Here is a 15,002-nt window from a genome sequence, read left to right as displayed (position 1 = left end):
ACATGTATATCGTTTGTCATTCTTAGACTTTATTTTTCACAAAGTGAAAATGTCAAAAGTTACAACCTAATTGCTTCACTTCACTACATTCAATAAAGTATACAGTATATTTTTTATCAATTTTGATTATCAACAAAAACTACATGACCTGCTTAAAATGGGTTTGTGAGAGCCTTTTGTTAGGCAAGGTAAAATGTTTGGCACTGGTTTTATTGCATTTCATGCAGCGTGACACTTTACAACAGCACACAGCACATTAAAGCCTGTCCTACCACTCAGTGACATATCAAGCCTTTTGCGCATTAATAAACAAAGATGAGCAATTACTAAACTCTTGTTTTAAGAAAATGTACGATGCACTTCTTAAAGCAATAAAGCATAAAATGCGCTGTCTCTACTAATTTAACCTAAACAAATAAACATGACATTGGAATTCATTGAATGCAATGTGCTTTTTTGTGGGTTTTCTTTGAGTTCTACTACTACTTTTGACATTTCCACTACAAACAGCATATAGAAGGAACCATAAAGGAAAATGATGAATATCTGTATTCAAATACAGCTGTTGTCAAAAACTATTAAAGCTATGAAGGTTCAGCACAGCCCTGCAACACACATTTTTCCCTTGTCAATCCATTAACATTACAGCCCTTCACAAAGAACTTGCATATCTAATTTGACATTTTGATAAAGTGTTTGGCGTGCTACAATTGTACTCTGGCTTATGGGACGCTTTTAGTAATGTAACAAACCACAAGTTATGGTAATGGTCTTAATTTTCATTAATTAATGTGTTTTATATTGATTTAGTAATAAGGCAGGATAATGAAATCATCCTGTAAATAAAATCACAGAAGTTGTTGTGTATATTGTTGTTTTTACTAATATTCAATATAATGTGCATTTACTTTATTTATTATGGAATGCAGATCTCCAAAAAATATAGTATTACTTCACTTATGCACTCACACTTTGTATGTTGAACACGTTAATATATTTTGAAACGGTCTTGTGTAACATTTCTTCATGGTATTGTATTTAGTTAGGTCTGGGCTCTTCCCTAACAAGTTATAAATTAAAATAGTCAAATCGTGAGTCAATAAGCTGAGGAAATCAACCAACACTTCAATTGAAAAGGAACAGTTTGAAAAATGTCAGTTACCTAATGAAGACCAAATTTGCCCTTTTCTACAGTACACCAATCTGTATTCCAGTGAACATCCTCACTACATGCCACAGTGGAGAAGCAATAGAATGCTGTCTGCATTAATAAAATAACATCAAACGCGTTGTGTGACTGAACTTCATTATCAATTGCAAATTATCAACAGTAGCGAGTAGTAAGACAGGAAAGATAAAACAAGATAAATAAGAAAATAAATTAACAGATTTTTTTTTCCCCTCTTCATACAACATAATCCATTACTGACAGTGCCCTGTACATATATCCACTTGTCTTGAAAGTCAACTTTAATTATAACCATTGAGAAAGAGCTAGAATTGTCATCTCAAATGAAGATGCATTTGTCTTTACAGTGCTACTGGCTTTGGAACAGAAGATAAACATGTGGGTTACTAATAGAAACAGAATCTTTCATTTCCTGCTAAACAATGAAAATTATTCAACTATTGCCTAAAATCTGCAGTGTTATGTAGACCCCCCCAAAAAAATGTTACACACACACACACACACACACATATATATATATATATATATATATATATATATATATATATATATATATATATATATATATATATATATAAAATGTCATAGCTGCTTATGGTTATATTTAAAGTTAAAAGCTCCCATTTATACAGTATTACTGCCCAGCATGTGTGACTCCTGTAATCTTGTAGCAGCTCTCACTTCTAAGCTTATTTCTCTGCAGTCTCTGTCTCCTGTTCAGATACCTTTTCTTCAGTCATCACTGTCATCCAGGGTGATACAGAGCGAGTGAGCGTGTGCTTAGCCACGTTGTAGTGGTTAATAACAGTGTAGAATTTTCCTCGGGCGCTGGGGTCTTGTTCAGAATAATAACTGTCTATTCCAGCTGGAATACAGCGGTTGTGCTGGAAAGAAAATAAATTAATGAAATATATCTGGACTCCTGGTTACCATACATTTCAGTAAGTAAGTGCTGTATGGTACTCCAATTCATAATTCTTCACACACATACTTAATGCTGCAAGATGATTTTTTTGGTAAGTACAACAGTATCAGTTTATCACAGAAAAACACTTTTCTTTTCAATCACAGCACTTTTGGAGTAATATACATTTTTTTGATGTAGGTTTGCACAAATTCTGAATAACCCTGTATTTTTGTTCTCTTATGCTGCGTTTACACTGCCACCTCGGGCCTAAGCCATCTGGTCAGACTGATTGCAGAGATTATCATTCACGTAGCATTTACACTGCGGCTGTGCCGAGCCGGCTTAGGTCCGAATGCACACGCGTACCATCAAAATGACAATACGTGCTCTATGAAGTCATAACAACCACTGCAGGGATGACGGGTTTTCCTCTCCCCAAACCACGCAGGCGGAAGAGGCAGAGTGGTATTACAAACAAACAATACAGTGTCGCGTTCATATTGTGGGGACTCGGTCTTAAATATATACTTCTCTTAAGAGTCTGCAAGAAAAATGTTTATTTGTTTAGATAGTGTTTGAAGCAGTTCCTGACCCATTTGTTATGTAAAGGATTTCACCTTGAGTAAGAGTAAATTTGTTGTTTATTACTGTAATAATAAAAAGCCTTTTGTTTTCAAACAAACTCGGTTCTGTTTCTTCAGCAATATTATCTCACCTTGTATATATCAATAATTGTATGATGCATAAGACCTTTATTTTTAGTTAAAATTGGCTAAGGAGCCACAGGAATACCGGAAAAACCACTTACTGTATAAAACTGCAGTTAACAAATTTAATTTTTTTCAAATTAGCCTTGTTACAAACACTACTGCAAATTAATAATAATAATAATAAATAATAATAATAATAATAATAATAATAATAATAATAATAATAATAATAATAATAATAATAATAATAATAATAATAATAATAATGTGTTATATAAGTACACTATCTAAATTGTTTGTAATTATTAAAAAAAAAAAATAAAAAAAAAAATGACAGAGACCGCAAATAAAACTTAGACCACAACATATAAAACGCAGTTGTGTAACAGATCAACTATAATCAAAAAGTGCAGAGAGGGGTTTGCACAGATCTGTCTTTCTTACAGTGCTTGAGAGACTACTTTCACAGACAATGCCAGGTGTGAGGTGAGGCTGGCAGAGGAGCAGGTGTACGTTCATTGTTCTGGATAAATTCCTGCGAGGGGTAGTGGTTGTGGGTTGCATAGACCTTCATTTGCCAGATCTGCCGCTATTTCTCTGTATATGTATTTATTTTGTGTTTCCACTTAGTGCACTCTGGATTTGAGTTTCACCCCACAACGCCATGACAACTCTGCTTTCTTGCTCTCCCCAGTTCACGCCGCTAACAGTTTGTTTCTGACAACCGCTAATTTTAACTTTAAGCTAACAGGGGTAGGTACACTTTTGACGACAACTTAATAATAAAACATAGATATTTACAAATACTCCCCAATATAAACTGTTAATAAATTAAAATATTCAAGACGCTTGTGTCTCAAGTCGTCCTTCTCTTTTTGTGATGCTGCAACGCCACTTCCTGTTTTGATTCCATGGGGGAGGAGCCGAGTGGCACTCATGTGCGTGAGCTGTCCTAAAGTCCAGTGAGTTTACACTTCCTTTCCGACGGACCTAAGCTGGTGCTGAGCCACATCTTTAGTTGCCCGTTTTTCGAACCCCGATAAAGATTTTACACTGCAGAAAAAAGACCTGAGACAGCCCTAAGCCGTCCTAAAAACAGCCAATGTAAACGCACCAATAATTACTGTGTGTGGTGTAGATCTGCAGCTGCAGAAATTTTTGTGGCCAAGCATATGTTTTTGCTCTTGGTCTGTCATTTGCAGAGGTGTTTAGCAAGTCACAGTGCCACAATATGTATTTCTTTAAACCTCCAACCACATAAAAAAATAACAGCATATAGGCTGAACATAAAGTCTATGATTATACTGTCAGAGAATTGTTGGAGATTGATGAATTAATTTATAAATCTCAATTGTAAAGAAAACATCATACATCCGATCTTTGTTGTGTAATGTCCAGTTGCTGACTGGATAACAGATTTTTAGACTACTGAAGAGACTGAGTTGTGTAACTAATGGAAATGTGCCATTACACATGTGATTGGCCAGCTTTAGTAATCTCAAGATTTTTTGATTGTTTATAGTCAAAATGCTAAAGATGGGTCTGCCACAGATGGAATACTCTATACTGGAAAAACTAGCAGCTCCTAGATGTTATGCAACTGTATTTACAGGAGTAATCACATATTTTGTAATATATTCAGTGTTGTGTAATCAAGTTAAGTGTAGATGTTTTCCCCTGTTTTTATTTTTGTCTAATTCCCTGCTAGAATTGTTAGAAGTACAGTATTACAAATACATGTCTTTTTTTTTTTTCACCACTTGTCCAAAATTAGGCCAACATGTCCTGATAAAAAAATAAAAAAAACTGACTGCCCTAGTTTCTCTAAACCCTGGTGTGTTAGTGCTTTAACCTGATGCATCAGGGGATTATGGAAGGTTTTAATCTGTTATCTGGGGGAATCTGCTCAGTCTACAAATGTGTTAGGTTGCTTTGTATTTTTGTTGTACATTTACATCGTGCATGGCCAGATCTCTCTCAGTGTAGGGGATTTTTCACAGCCGACTCCCTCCCTTACTCTAGACTTGCATATATGAGCCCCATTACTTACTATAGTTAAGTAATGATTTTTATGGAAGTAAATTAGAACACTAGCGGGTTGGAAACATTGTGCAATGAACCTCTTAAACCCTTGATTCAGAGCTCTTAATTGAATTGCTTAAAAATTCCAGCCCATGGAACATTAAAGGTCTGCCTACATATTCAGAAGGAAAACACATTATGTCTTGACTGCCCTGAAGAAGGCAGATAGCATTTGTCTACAAGAATTACATTAATTTATATTTCTCCGGCTGTAACAGCCATGTCAGACCCCTGCTTCAGATTAATCTATCCTTTCCAGAATGGATCAACTAACTCTACATCACAAACAATAGAAAAAGGAAAATTAAAAGAACCCCAGAGGTATTTTTCTTGCATCGAGAACCACTTAAAAGAGTACTAACCAAATCAATTTTCTTACTTGTTATTGTGAGCAATCTTATCAAGGGTCCCCTGCTCATTTTGATGACTATGTGTCGGTTATTTGCTTAATTTTTATTCTCCCCCTTTAATATGGCTTATACAGATCCCTGCGTTCTATTACCTTCTATACCATTGTAAATAAATTGAGAATGTATCCCAAAGTAAAGAGTGGTTAGAAAGTATCTCATGTGGTAAACTTACATTCTAATCACCATGTATATTAAAAAGCAAAGAATAAGACAATAGAAATAACATTTAGCATTGTATTTAATTTGTTTAACCTTTTTAACCATTGTTAAAAATATGCAGCAGTAACTAAGGTAATTCCTTTTATATTCAACATTTATTATTATATTAAGATATAATACACTGTAAAAACGTTATGGAAGAAAAATTTGGGGTGCTAAAGGCACAAGATATTGATAGAATTTTTTTTTTTTAAATGTAGACAAATGCCAAGCGCTCACCAAACACTAGCAATCATGCTTTCACATTTAATTTACAAAAATGTCCTTCATTAGAAAGTTCAAAACAAGAGCTGAATGCAAGAAAAGAGACAATTCCAGGTTATTAAAGCACAGCTTTATCACAGCCTTTCATCAGCACACCACAGACTGCATTTTTCTTTTCTTTTTTTTTTTTTTGTTATAATAATTAAATGTTTAACAAATAAAACTCCTATAAAGAACCAAAAGATACAACTTGATACAAGAAAAAGGATACCAATGTTGCAATAAATGTTTATCACGCTTTTAACAGTAAGTAAAAGTATTTCTAGAACAACTGAGTTGATATACGTGGGTGCTGGTAACTGCCTGCTGTGCAGCTAAGAAAAAAGCTTCACATTGTTTAATTTGCAGATTTACCTGAAAGACAAATCCCTCTGGACAGCTGTAAACTTTGTAGATCACCAGAAACACTACACCGGTTAGGAAAGCCAGGGCAAAAAGCACTAACAGTGTGACCTGCAAAGACAGAAACCAAGCAATTCACTACAGAGGCAAGCAACTGTACTTTTTAAGTTGGTTGTTCATTATTATTATTATTATTATTATTATTATTATTATTATTATTTATTATTATTATTATTTATTTATTTGGCAGTCACCTTTATCCAAGGTGACATACAGGTGTTATAATAACAGGAAATAAAAATGTGCATTATAAATATCATATGGGAGATACTGAAATTGGAGAAGGAATCTATGAAAAAGACCTAGGAGTTTTTGTTGACTCAGAAATGTCTTCATCTAGACAATGTGGGGACGCTATAAAAAAGGCCAAGAAGATGCTCGGATACACTGTGAAAAGTGTTGAATTTAAATCAAGGGATGTAATGTTAAAACTGTACAATGCATTAGTAAGACCTCATCTTGAATATTGTGTTCAGTTCTGGTCACCTTGCTACAAAAAGGATATTGCTGCTTTGAAAGAGTGCAAAGAAGAGCGACCAGAATTATTCCGGGTTTAAAAGGCATGTCATATGCAGACAGACTAAAAGAATTTAATCTATTCAGTCTTGAACAAAGAAGACTACGCGGCGACCTAATTCAAACATTCAAAATTCTAAAAGGTATTGACAATGTCGACCCAAGGGACTTTTTCAGCCTGAAAAAAGAAACAACGACCAGGGGTCACAAATGGAGATTAGACAAAGGGGCACTCAGGACAAAAAAAGGAGGCACTTTTTTACACAGAGAATCGTGAGGGTCTAGAATCAACTCCCCAGTAATGTTGTTGAAACAGACACCCTGGGATCCTTCAAGAAGCTGCTTGATGAGATTCTGGGATCAATAAACTACTAACAACCAAAGGAGCAAGATGGGCCGAATGGCCTCCTCTCATTTGTAAACTTTCTTATATTCTTATACCGATGCAATTATACACTAGTTAATACATTAAAGATACTGCAGTTGCTGCACTCTCCTTAGCAGTCATATTGTATTAGTGCAAACACTAGTGCCAGTTCTGTTGTTATGCCAGTACACTGAACAACAATTTCGTGGAGAAAAAATTGCATTCGCTTTGTAGTATGCAGTCACTTACTGGGGGACTAATTCTACCATGAAAAAAACACAGTATTTGATCATTTTAGAAATAAATAGACAAAGCAACTAGGCAGGCAAAAACCAATCTCTAGTTTCAGGAGATGAATACAGTGAGAACTAAAATCTTCTTCCCCGTGCCTGCAAATGAGCCATTATTATCTGTGGCACAATCAAGCTTAGTGTGTTGTTGAATGTTTTGCGTGGTAGAGGGTGCTGCATGATTCAAGGATTATTATTAGGTTTGCTACCTTTCGATATGAAATCGGTAAAACTTGTTAAACAGTCAAATTCCAAAAAAATGCGAGTTTGACAAATAAATGCACATAGGATAAATGTCGGTAAAACTACTCACTATTTTTTGTTTTTGTACCAAAAATAACAATTTAGAAATCATCTATAGTTTGTTTAGTTTTTATACTTGCTGTCTGTCCCGTCTCCATTCCACTCTGAATGGCTAGGGGACTGTCAATCATCTCACTGATCTGTATAGTTTCACTGTCACTGTCATTTCACCCAATTCTGACAGATCTCGTTGACTGAAGCTGCGTCAGAATGCTTTCATTCATGTAAATGACTGTCAAGCACCTACTTTTGAAATTAGCTTATTAGGGTGTAGGTAGGCTTTTGCTAGGTATGCGGTGACAGTTACTAGTTTGATTTGAAAATGGGGCGCAAGAGGAAAATGCTTAATGAGTACTGTGCACAATACCCTGCAAGACGTCTCCGCGGCAGGACGAAGCGGGCCCATATTGAATATGATAAAGGGGCTTCACTAAATGAGACGTTTCTCAGTTTCTTAAAGCATGAAGGTCGATTTCATTCCCTGCTTGTATTGAAAAATAAAAATCGAAAAAAAAAACAGTACATTTTTTCTAAAATAAACATAGATATTAATCGTCGATTTAGCAAAAAAAAAAGTAATAGTAGCAAGCTTAATTATTATTGAAATACCACTGTTCACTAGCAGATGCCGCAAACTAAAGCCTTTGGTAGATAATGCTTTTCAGACATCTTTAAACCTCATTTGTTAATGCAGAGTGTCCAATTAGTCTACCCTGTTTCCCTCTGAAATTTAGAATGTCAGACACTGTGGATGATCCGTCAACAATTCCCCACAACAGCCTAGGAGACACGAAGGTCTGCGGGAATCTCTGGACTAGTATATTGTTGTGAGGAATTGATGCACTTTCATCTAGAAATATGGCACCTGTCATCACTTTAATTAAACCTTTGACTGTACTTTTACAATACAGATAAAGATTTACTAAAACTCAGGGAAACGTGATTAATACACATTCAGTCCAAATATATCTTTATCTTACCTTTATTCCTAACAGCTGTGCATTCGCACTGGAATGTAAAAAATATACAAAGTCACTGTATTATAGACTATGCTACAAAAATGTAATAGACATAATCAGATCTAGTCAAAGATTTTACTAAACTGCTGCTAGGCAGTCGATAAGCACATCTGTTTGATAGATTATGAACAATGCCATATGGAGCTTATCTTCAGGCACAGAGCACGCTGATATCTGTTAATGTCAAAGGGACAGTCTCAGAGTCATGAAAATAAATCATAAGGCGCCATTTCAAAACTTCAACGTAATTGTAAGGAAATTTCCAAATCGCTTTGCTATACTCTGAAGATACTTTATGTAGAGGCCTCATCCTATCTATATTAAATAATATGGTGTGTCTTAAAAATGGCAATTTCCTGTTGTTGTGCATCGAAGTTACAGCAGATAAACAAGGATTCTTTCCCAGCAAGCCTTGCAGTTAAAGGTCGCATTCATGTGTTAATGATGTTGTTGCTTTGTTTCTAATTATCCTAACATCCTCTGGAGCTTTTTGTTACAAAAAACAAACACGATACAAGAAAATTAAAGCACGGAGAGACCTGCCCACCCTAGCTGGTAAGGAAATGTTTCAGCCCACTCGTTCAGTGATTGGTCAGTGTTGTGATGTACTTCCACCCATCCTGTTGGGGAATGGTCCAAAATAATCAGGGGCAGCCCAGATTAGCAGACAATGCGGGTCGGCTGAATGAACATGGAGACGCAGTATAAGGGACAGCAGGGTTTTTAACCTGGGTTGAGTGGTGCATAGATTTAAGGTATAACACAATCTGCAAGTCTCAGTTTGCTGGGTGTCTGTGTCTGTGAGCTTATATCAAGCATCCAGAAATCCCTGCTGTTTGTTTTTAACTTTGTTCTGTAGCAAGGAAGCTCTGAATACAGATAAAGCTTGTGAGTCTGCAGCAAAACTATCTGTAGGGAATGTAAATATATATAAACCAGCCAGTCAAGTTTGCAATGAAGTACATACAATTTTACATGTATGTGAACACTGCATTTTAGATCTAGGGCTGTCAATTAGCCAATAATCTAATAATCTGTACCATGAACTAGATTCAACTTCTATAGCTATTTCCTGCATGGGTTGTGCAAATATTTATAGATGTTATACGCTTGCTAAATTAGATTGTATTAAGTCTATTTGTTGTCATTTCAGTCCTTTTTTCTTATTATATTTAACAAATGTATTTTGTTTGTAATGGATGAGTTTGTTCCAAACAGTTTAATTGCCTGCTGTCCTCCAAGACCCTCTAGGAAATTAGATATCTTGGTGAGCAAAACATTAAAATAAAATACAAAATTAATTAAAAGACAGAGAAAATGTGATCTGGAATTCCTTCCTTCTCTGTGGTTTATCTGTAGCGTGGCGTCAGTGGCAGCTCCTTACCTCTAGAGGGCGACTCTCTTTAGGGACGCAAGCTTAGATCTGGGCCACCGGACTGCATTAAGTCACTTTAGTAATATCCTTTGCCATCATCCTGTCTCTTGAATAACACTACTTTGTATACTTGTATTTTTTTATATTTTTTTAATTTTAGTTTTTTGAAGACTGCTAACCTAAAGATGATATGAGAGAGTTTACCAAACTAATTATGAATTACAGAAGCTGTAGAAAAGCAATATTCTGTATCACTGTTAACACTTTTAATCCATTTAAGTGGTTTCTGCAATGTCTTTTCTGATGCAAATACCATTGTAATTAAAATGATTGGTTTGGCGCCCAAAAGACTTGCCATTAATCATGTAGTGATTATATGTAATTTCTCAACTTGCACCCACCATTGATTTTGACACACATTTTTCATATTAAAGATTAGGCTGTTGTCTGAATTAGATAATGAGAAAATTACTTAAAGTCAGGCAGTGCTCCGATTTATTTAATTTATTCATTACCAGCCATGTTGATGTGTGTCCTATAATATCTGCCCCTCTGCTGTTTTTTTTTTCTTTTTTTCTCTACAGATAAATGTACCTTTATCTTCCCTTTATTCTCAATGCAGATTTAACAGTGTCAACAGATTACATTCAATTTGATCTGAAGAAGCTCATTGGCATTGATTGAAACTGTGTTCTTTGGGGGGAAAGGAACAGTTGTAACAAAATGACATCATTAAAACTGCCCCTTCTTAAGTTAACTGCTTTAGTAAAATAACAGCTACACAAACAAATTCAAATTTCTTCTCCTACTTTTGTAAATTATTTAAAAACTGTATCTGAATTTGAGATGTGTTGTATATCCTGCTACCTACAGTATTATTGTAATCATCTTTTTATGCACGTTCGTTTATATTTAAGGAGCAGGTGCTTGAGTTAAGAATCGTCTGACTACATCTAATTAGCATTCATTAACTCTTGGACAGCAGAACTCGAGAGGCACCATGGAACTGTAATAGCTGCTAACACAATCTATTAACAAGTGTATTTACAATAATTTTATCAGAAGCAACAGATCATCCTTACTCAAAAACACAATACGGTCAACAGAGTAAACCAGATTTGTGAACGCCAAATTAAAACTCTGTCTAAAGAGTATAATGAAGCATAACATTCTATACAGAAACATTGCATTCACATTTGAGTTTGAATCCCGCCGAGATGCTGGTTCTCTCTACAAGCTCTGTCTGACTCAGTAACCTAGCAACCTAACATAGCAACCAAACAGCGTGGGTTCAGATCCTTGGAGACTGTACAGGTTATTAAAAAACCCGCTTCAGCAACATACAAACATAAAATAAGAAACAACCTAGAAAAAATGGTAATTTAAATACAGCTAACTTCATTATATTTCAGCAGCTGCACTTTATTTGTTGTATATATTGTAGCTGTACGTTTCTGTGCTGGTATCTTTTTAATATATATATATATATATATATATATATATATATATATATATATATATATATATATATATATATATATATATATATATTGTAAGGTACCAGGGAGGGGGTTAAAATCCTTCCCTGCTAAAAACCTTGTGAGAATGCACATTTGGGTGTTATGGGGTTTAATTGTGTAATTGTTTTAATGATTTAGTTAATCCTCGGCACCTGGTCGTAATTATAAATTAGAGACAGGTGCAGGGTATTTAAAAAGGCAGCCAGAGTGATCGGGGCTGGTGAGTGAAGAGCCCGACTGCGTGTGTGTCCAGTTGTATTGAAGAGAGTGCTGAGAGAAGCCCGTTTTGGTGTTTGTCAGGTAAACGGCTTAGCCGTCCTGTGGTTTAGTGAGGAACCAGTCTATGTTTAGTCAGAGCTCCAAGAGGGAGCTAGGTGTTTGTTTTGTTTTCATTTCTGTGTTTATTAAAAAGTGTGCGTCAGCGCCGTAAAAAATCAATTTTTTGTGTCCTGGGTCTATTTTAAAGGGGCAACGAACTCCGTGTTCGTCCAGGAGTCGGTTTACAAATATACTTATATATATATAATATATATATATATCTATGATATATATACAGTTTGTGATCTCAGTTCCCGCAGGCAGACGCCTCACACAGGGCGAGCAATCCACACACAGGTGGAGGGCGGCATTAACCTGGGCCCTCTAGCACGTAGCATAGCGCCAATACCGCTGCCAGTCGTAGGTTATGGCGACGGTCATCTCGGTCCCTATGCTTTAGTGCGAGAGGTCCCGGGTTTGCGCCTGCCCTCCGCCTGTGTGTGGATTGCCTCGCCCTGTGTGAGGCGGGGGACCAAACCCTAACGGGAGGCGGGACCACACGGAAACGTTATATATATATATATATATATATATATATATATATATATATATATATATATATATATATATATATATATATATATATATATATATATTATATAATATATAATATATATATATATATATTATTTAAGGAGTCTGTATAAAGATTTATTGTAAATAACATTTGATAATTTAGTACAAACATGATTTAACATGTAATAATTTATAAAGTGTTATTTTTTTATTATTATTCAAATATTTAACGGTCTGATTAGCTTAAGAAAAAAAACAGAAAACTGTATTAAGCAAATATATGGCTTACCTTAAAACTATCAGAGACACCTTCAGTCATGCTTATTGTAAATTCTGCTGCTTTAGGGTTGTGGAATTTGCCCCTCTTGTGGTCACCGTCATATTCTGTTTTAGTTTTTACCACCACCTTAAATAAATAAGCATCACCATTTAAGAGCAAAAAATAAAATTTAAGCATCACCATTTAAGACAAACACAACTGCTAAAAAAAAAAAAAAAAAAAAAAACATGGCTGTGTGACACATTTAATGTGTTTGCTGGCAGAAGCAAAACCTTGAGATCAGACAACACGTCTGAAAGTCTGTGTAGCTTTGCACTGCAGCTTCCAAAATCATCTGAGAGAAGGCATCATCAGCGCCTCATCTTAATACAAAGAAATGTAAATGTGAACTAGTTTGGGACAAACATGAACCACTACATGTATTGTACATGCCTGCGGATCTAAGATCAAACCAGCAAGATACATGAAGAAGAAGAAGAACTAATATTGGTATTGATGATAATAATAATAATAAAATTACCAAAGAGATATTTTTAATCAACATGCTTAAAAATAGTAACCTGGTACTAGAAAACATTTTATAAACCCTTTGATAAATGTTAAACCTCAATGTTTTTTTTCTTGTTCAATTTGTTTAATTTAACATGTCTTTAGTACCATTATAGTTGTATTTGTTGATATTAGTTAGCGTCTCCTCCACCCCCGCCCCAATGTATTAATCGTTCAAGACAATACCTTAACAGCTGCTTTATTTGAACTGAATTTATGTTAAGGGGTTGGAAAAAAATGGTGTGTGACCTGTACGTTATTGAGATGACAAATCAACCTATCAAAATAAAATACTTACCTTATCAGGCGGGGGGCATTGAAGCTGACTGACATCCAAGGGTGTGATAAGGGGGATGGTATCAAACCCATCTTCAGAGATGGGCACTTTGGTGTTATTCTTGTCACAAAAATGATTCCCCAATTTCACCATTATTCCGAGGAAAATCTAATATTTTCAGTTTCAATTATTTTAATTCAATCCTACAAGGAAAACAGCGATGAAAGGTTTTGACATTGAATTATCTGGTAATTTTTAAATAATGCGACGAATATTGAATAATTAAATATATGCAACACGTATAACATCACGATACATAATACATGGACCATTCATTACAAGTTTCCTCATCATAATAAACTTCATAGGCTCTAAACCAACCCAAATTTACCCGATTGCCAACAAAAAACAAAAACGCCTAAAAACCGCATAGCCGAAACAACCTTGTTCAGTATATTTTTACAGCATGATTCTCCGCATGCATTCACTTACTTACTAAAATACAGATTATCCTTACCACGAGTAATTGGGCTCCTAGCCTTCTGGTGTCTGAATAAAGTGAGTGCCGATGTGTGTTTGAAGGGGTGTCCTAAATAAATCGATGTTCTTCTCCTTATGGTTTAATTTTGTATCAGCGATGCTGCTATGACGCAGCTGCTTTCCTTGGGCAGATCTGCAGCCTTTGGAACAGAAGCTGCACACAAGAACCCCTCGTGATGCAACAGCATCACGACCTCCTGTGTGTAGTAATTATAATAACCATGTGGAGTAGGTCTTTGTGTTCCGGGCAATCTTAAAGGTCTAATACATTTCTTTTTTTTTGTTTTGACTCACCTATACAGCTCACATATGTTGACTCATTATTCTACTTTTGTTAATATAGGGAAATGTATAAACAGCGTATTGCTGTATTTATTGATCCTCGTAGTCTATAAGACAAGTTTACCCCCGGAACGTGACCTTATAACCAATGCCATAAAACAGACTCATTAAACACACCTGCGTTTGAAAATATTAAATGCTTTTTATATAATATTTGAAAATATCAAAACACAGACAGTGTCTAAGGAGATGTTGATTGTCTACACCCTGACTTCTGAAATGGAGAACAGTGTGTGCGCACCGAGAAAAGAAGGAAACATTATTGATTATTACAGCTTAGAATAAACTGGCAGTCATTCAAATCCTTTCACCCAACAGAGATACTGAGTACTGGATGGTGCAAACTGGATGGCTTGGTGCCCCCTATCTGCACATATTGGTATTGCACACAGAAGGCATTTAGAAAATAGTTATTTAAGTAAGTGTTCGTCAACTTGTAAAATATACTTCTACAGTTGTCTTTAAAGTTCAGGATTTGTTAACAGGACGCTTGCTGTATAAAATGAAGAGCAAGTATCATTTCAATATGAAAAACCAATGTAATTGGAAAGCACAAAATGGGACGTTTTCTAAACTAGAACCCTGAATGTGAGTTGGGATGTTGAGA

The 15,002-nt window shown here is 35.3% G+C and overlaps 1 protein-coding gene across 1 annotated transcript; it reads right to left on the bottom strand.

Moving 5' to 3' along the window:
* Nucleotides 1-7: 7 nt before the first annotated feature.
* LOC121324663 (neuronal vesicle trafficking-associated protein 1-like) lies at nt 8-14,236 on the bottom strand. The gene is made up of 5 exons (XM_041266773.1): nt 14,031-14,236; nt 13,535-13,716; nt 12,697-12,813; nt 6,136-6,234; nt 8-2,073 (listed from the first exon to the last, which is right to left on the bottom strand). The coding sequence occupies exons 2-5, from the start codon at nt 13,664-13,666 to the stop codon at nt 1,879-1,881; spliced, it is 543 nt and encodes a 180-aa protein (XP_041122707.1). The 5' UTR covers nt 13,667-13,716; nt 14,031-14,236; the 3' UTR covers nt 8-1,878.
* Between the last annotated feature and the right edge of the window lie 766 nt (nt 14,237-15,002).

This window comes from Polyodon spathula, chromosome 1, assembly GCF_017654505.1.
Source record: "Polyodon spathula isolate WHYD16114869_AA chromosome 1, ASM1765450v1, whole genome shotgun sequence".
Taxonomy (NCBI): Eukaryota; Metazoa; Chordata; class Actinopteri; order Acipenseriformes; family Polyodontidae; genus Polyodon; species Polyodon spathula.
Note: the sequence above shows the minus strand (reverse complement) of the source record. Positions and strands in the feature narration are given on the sequence as shown.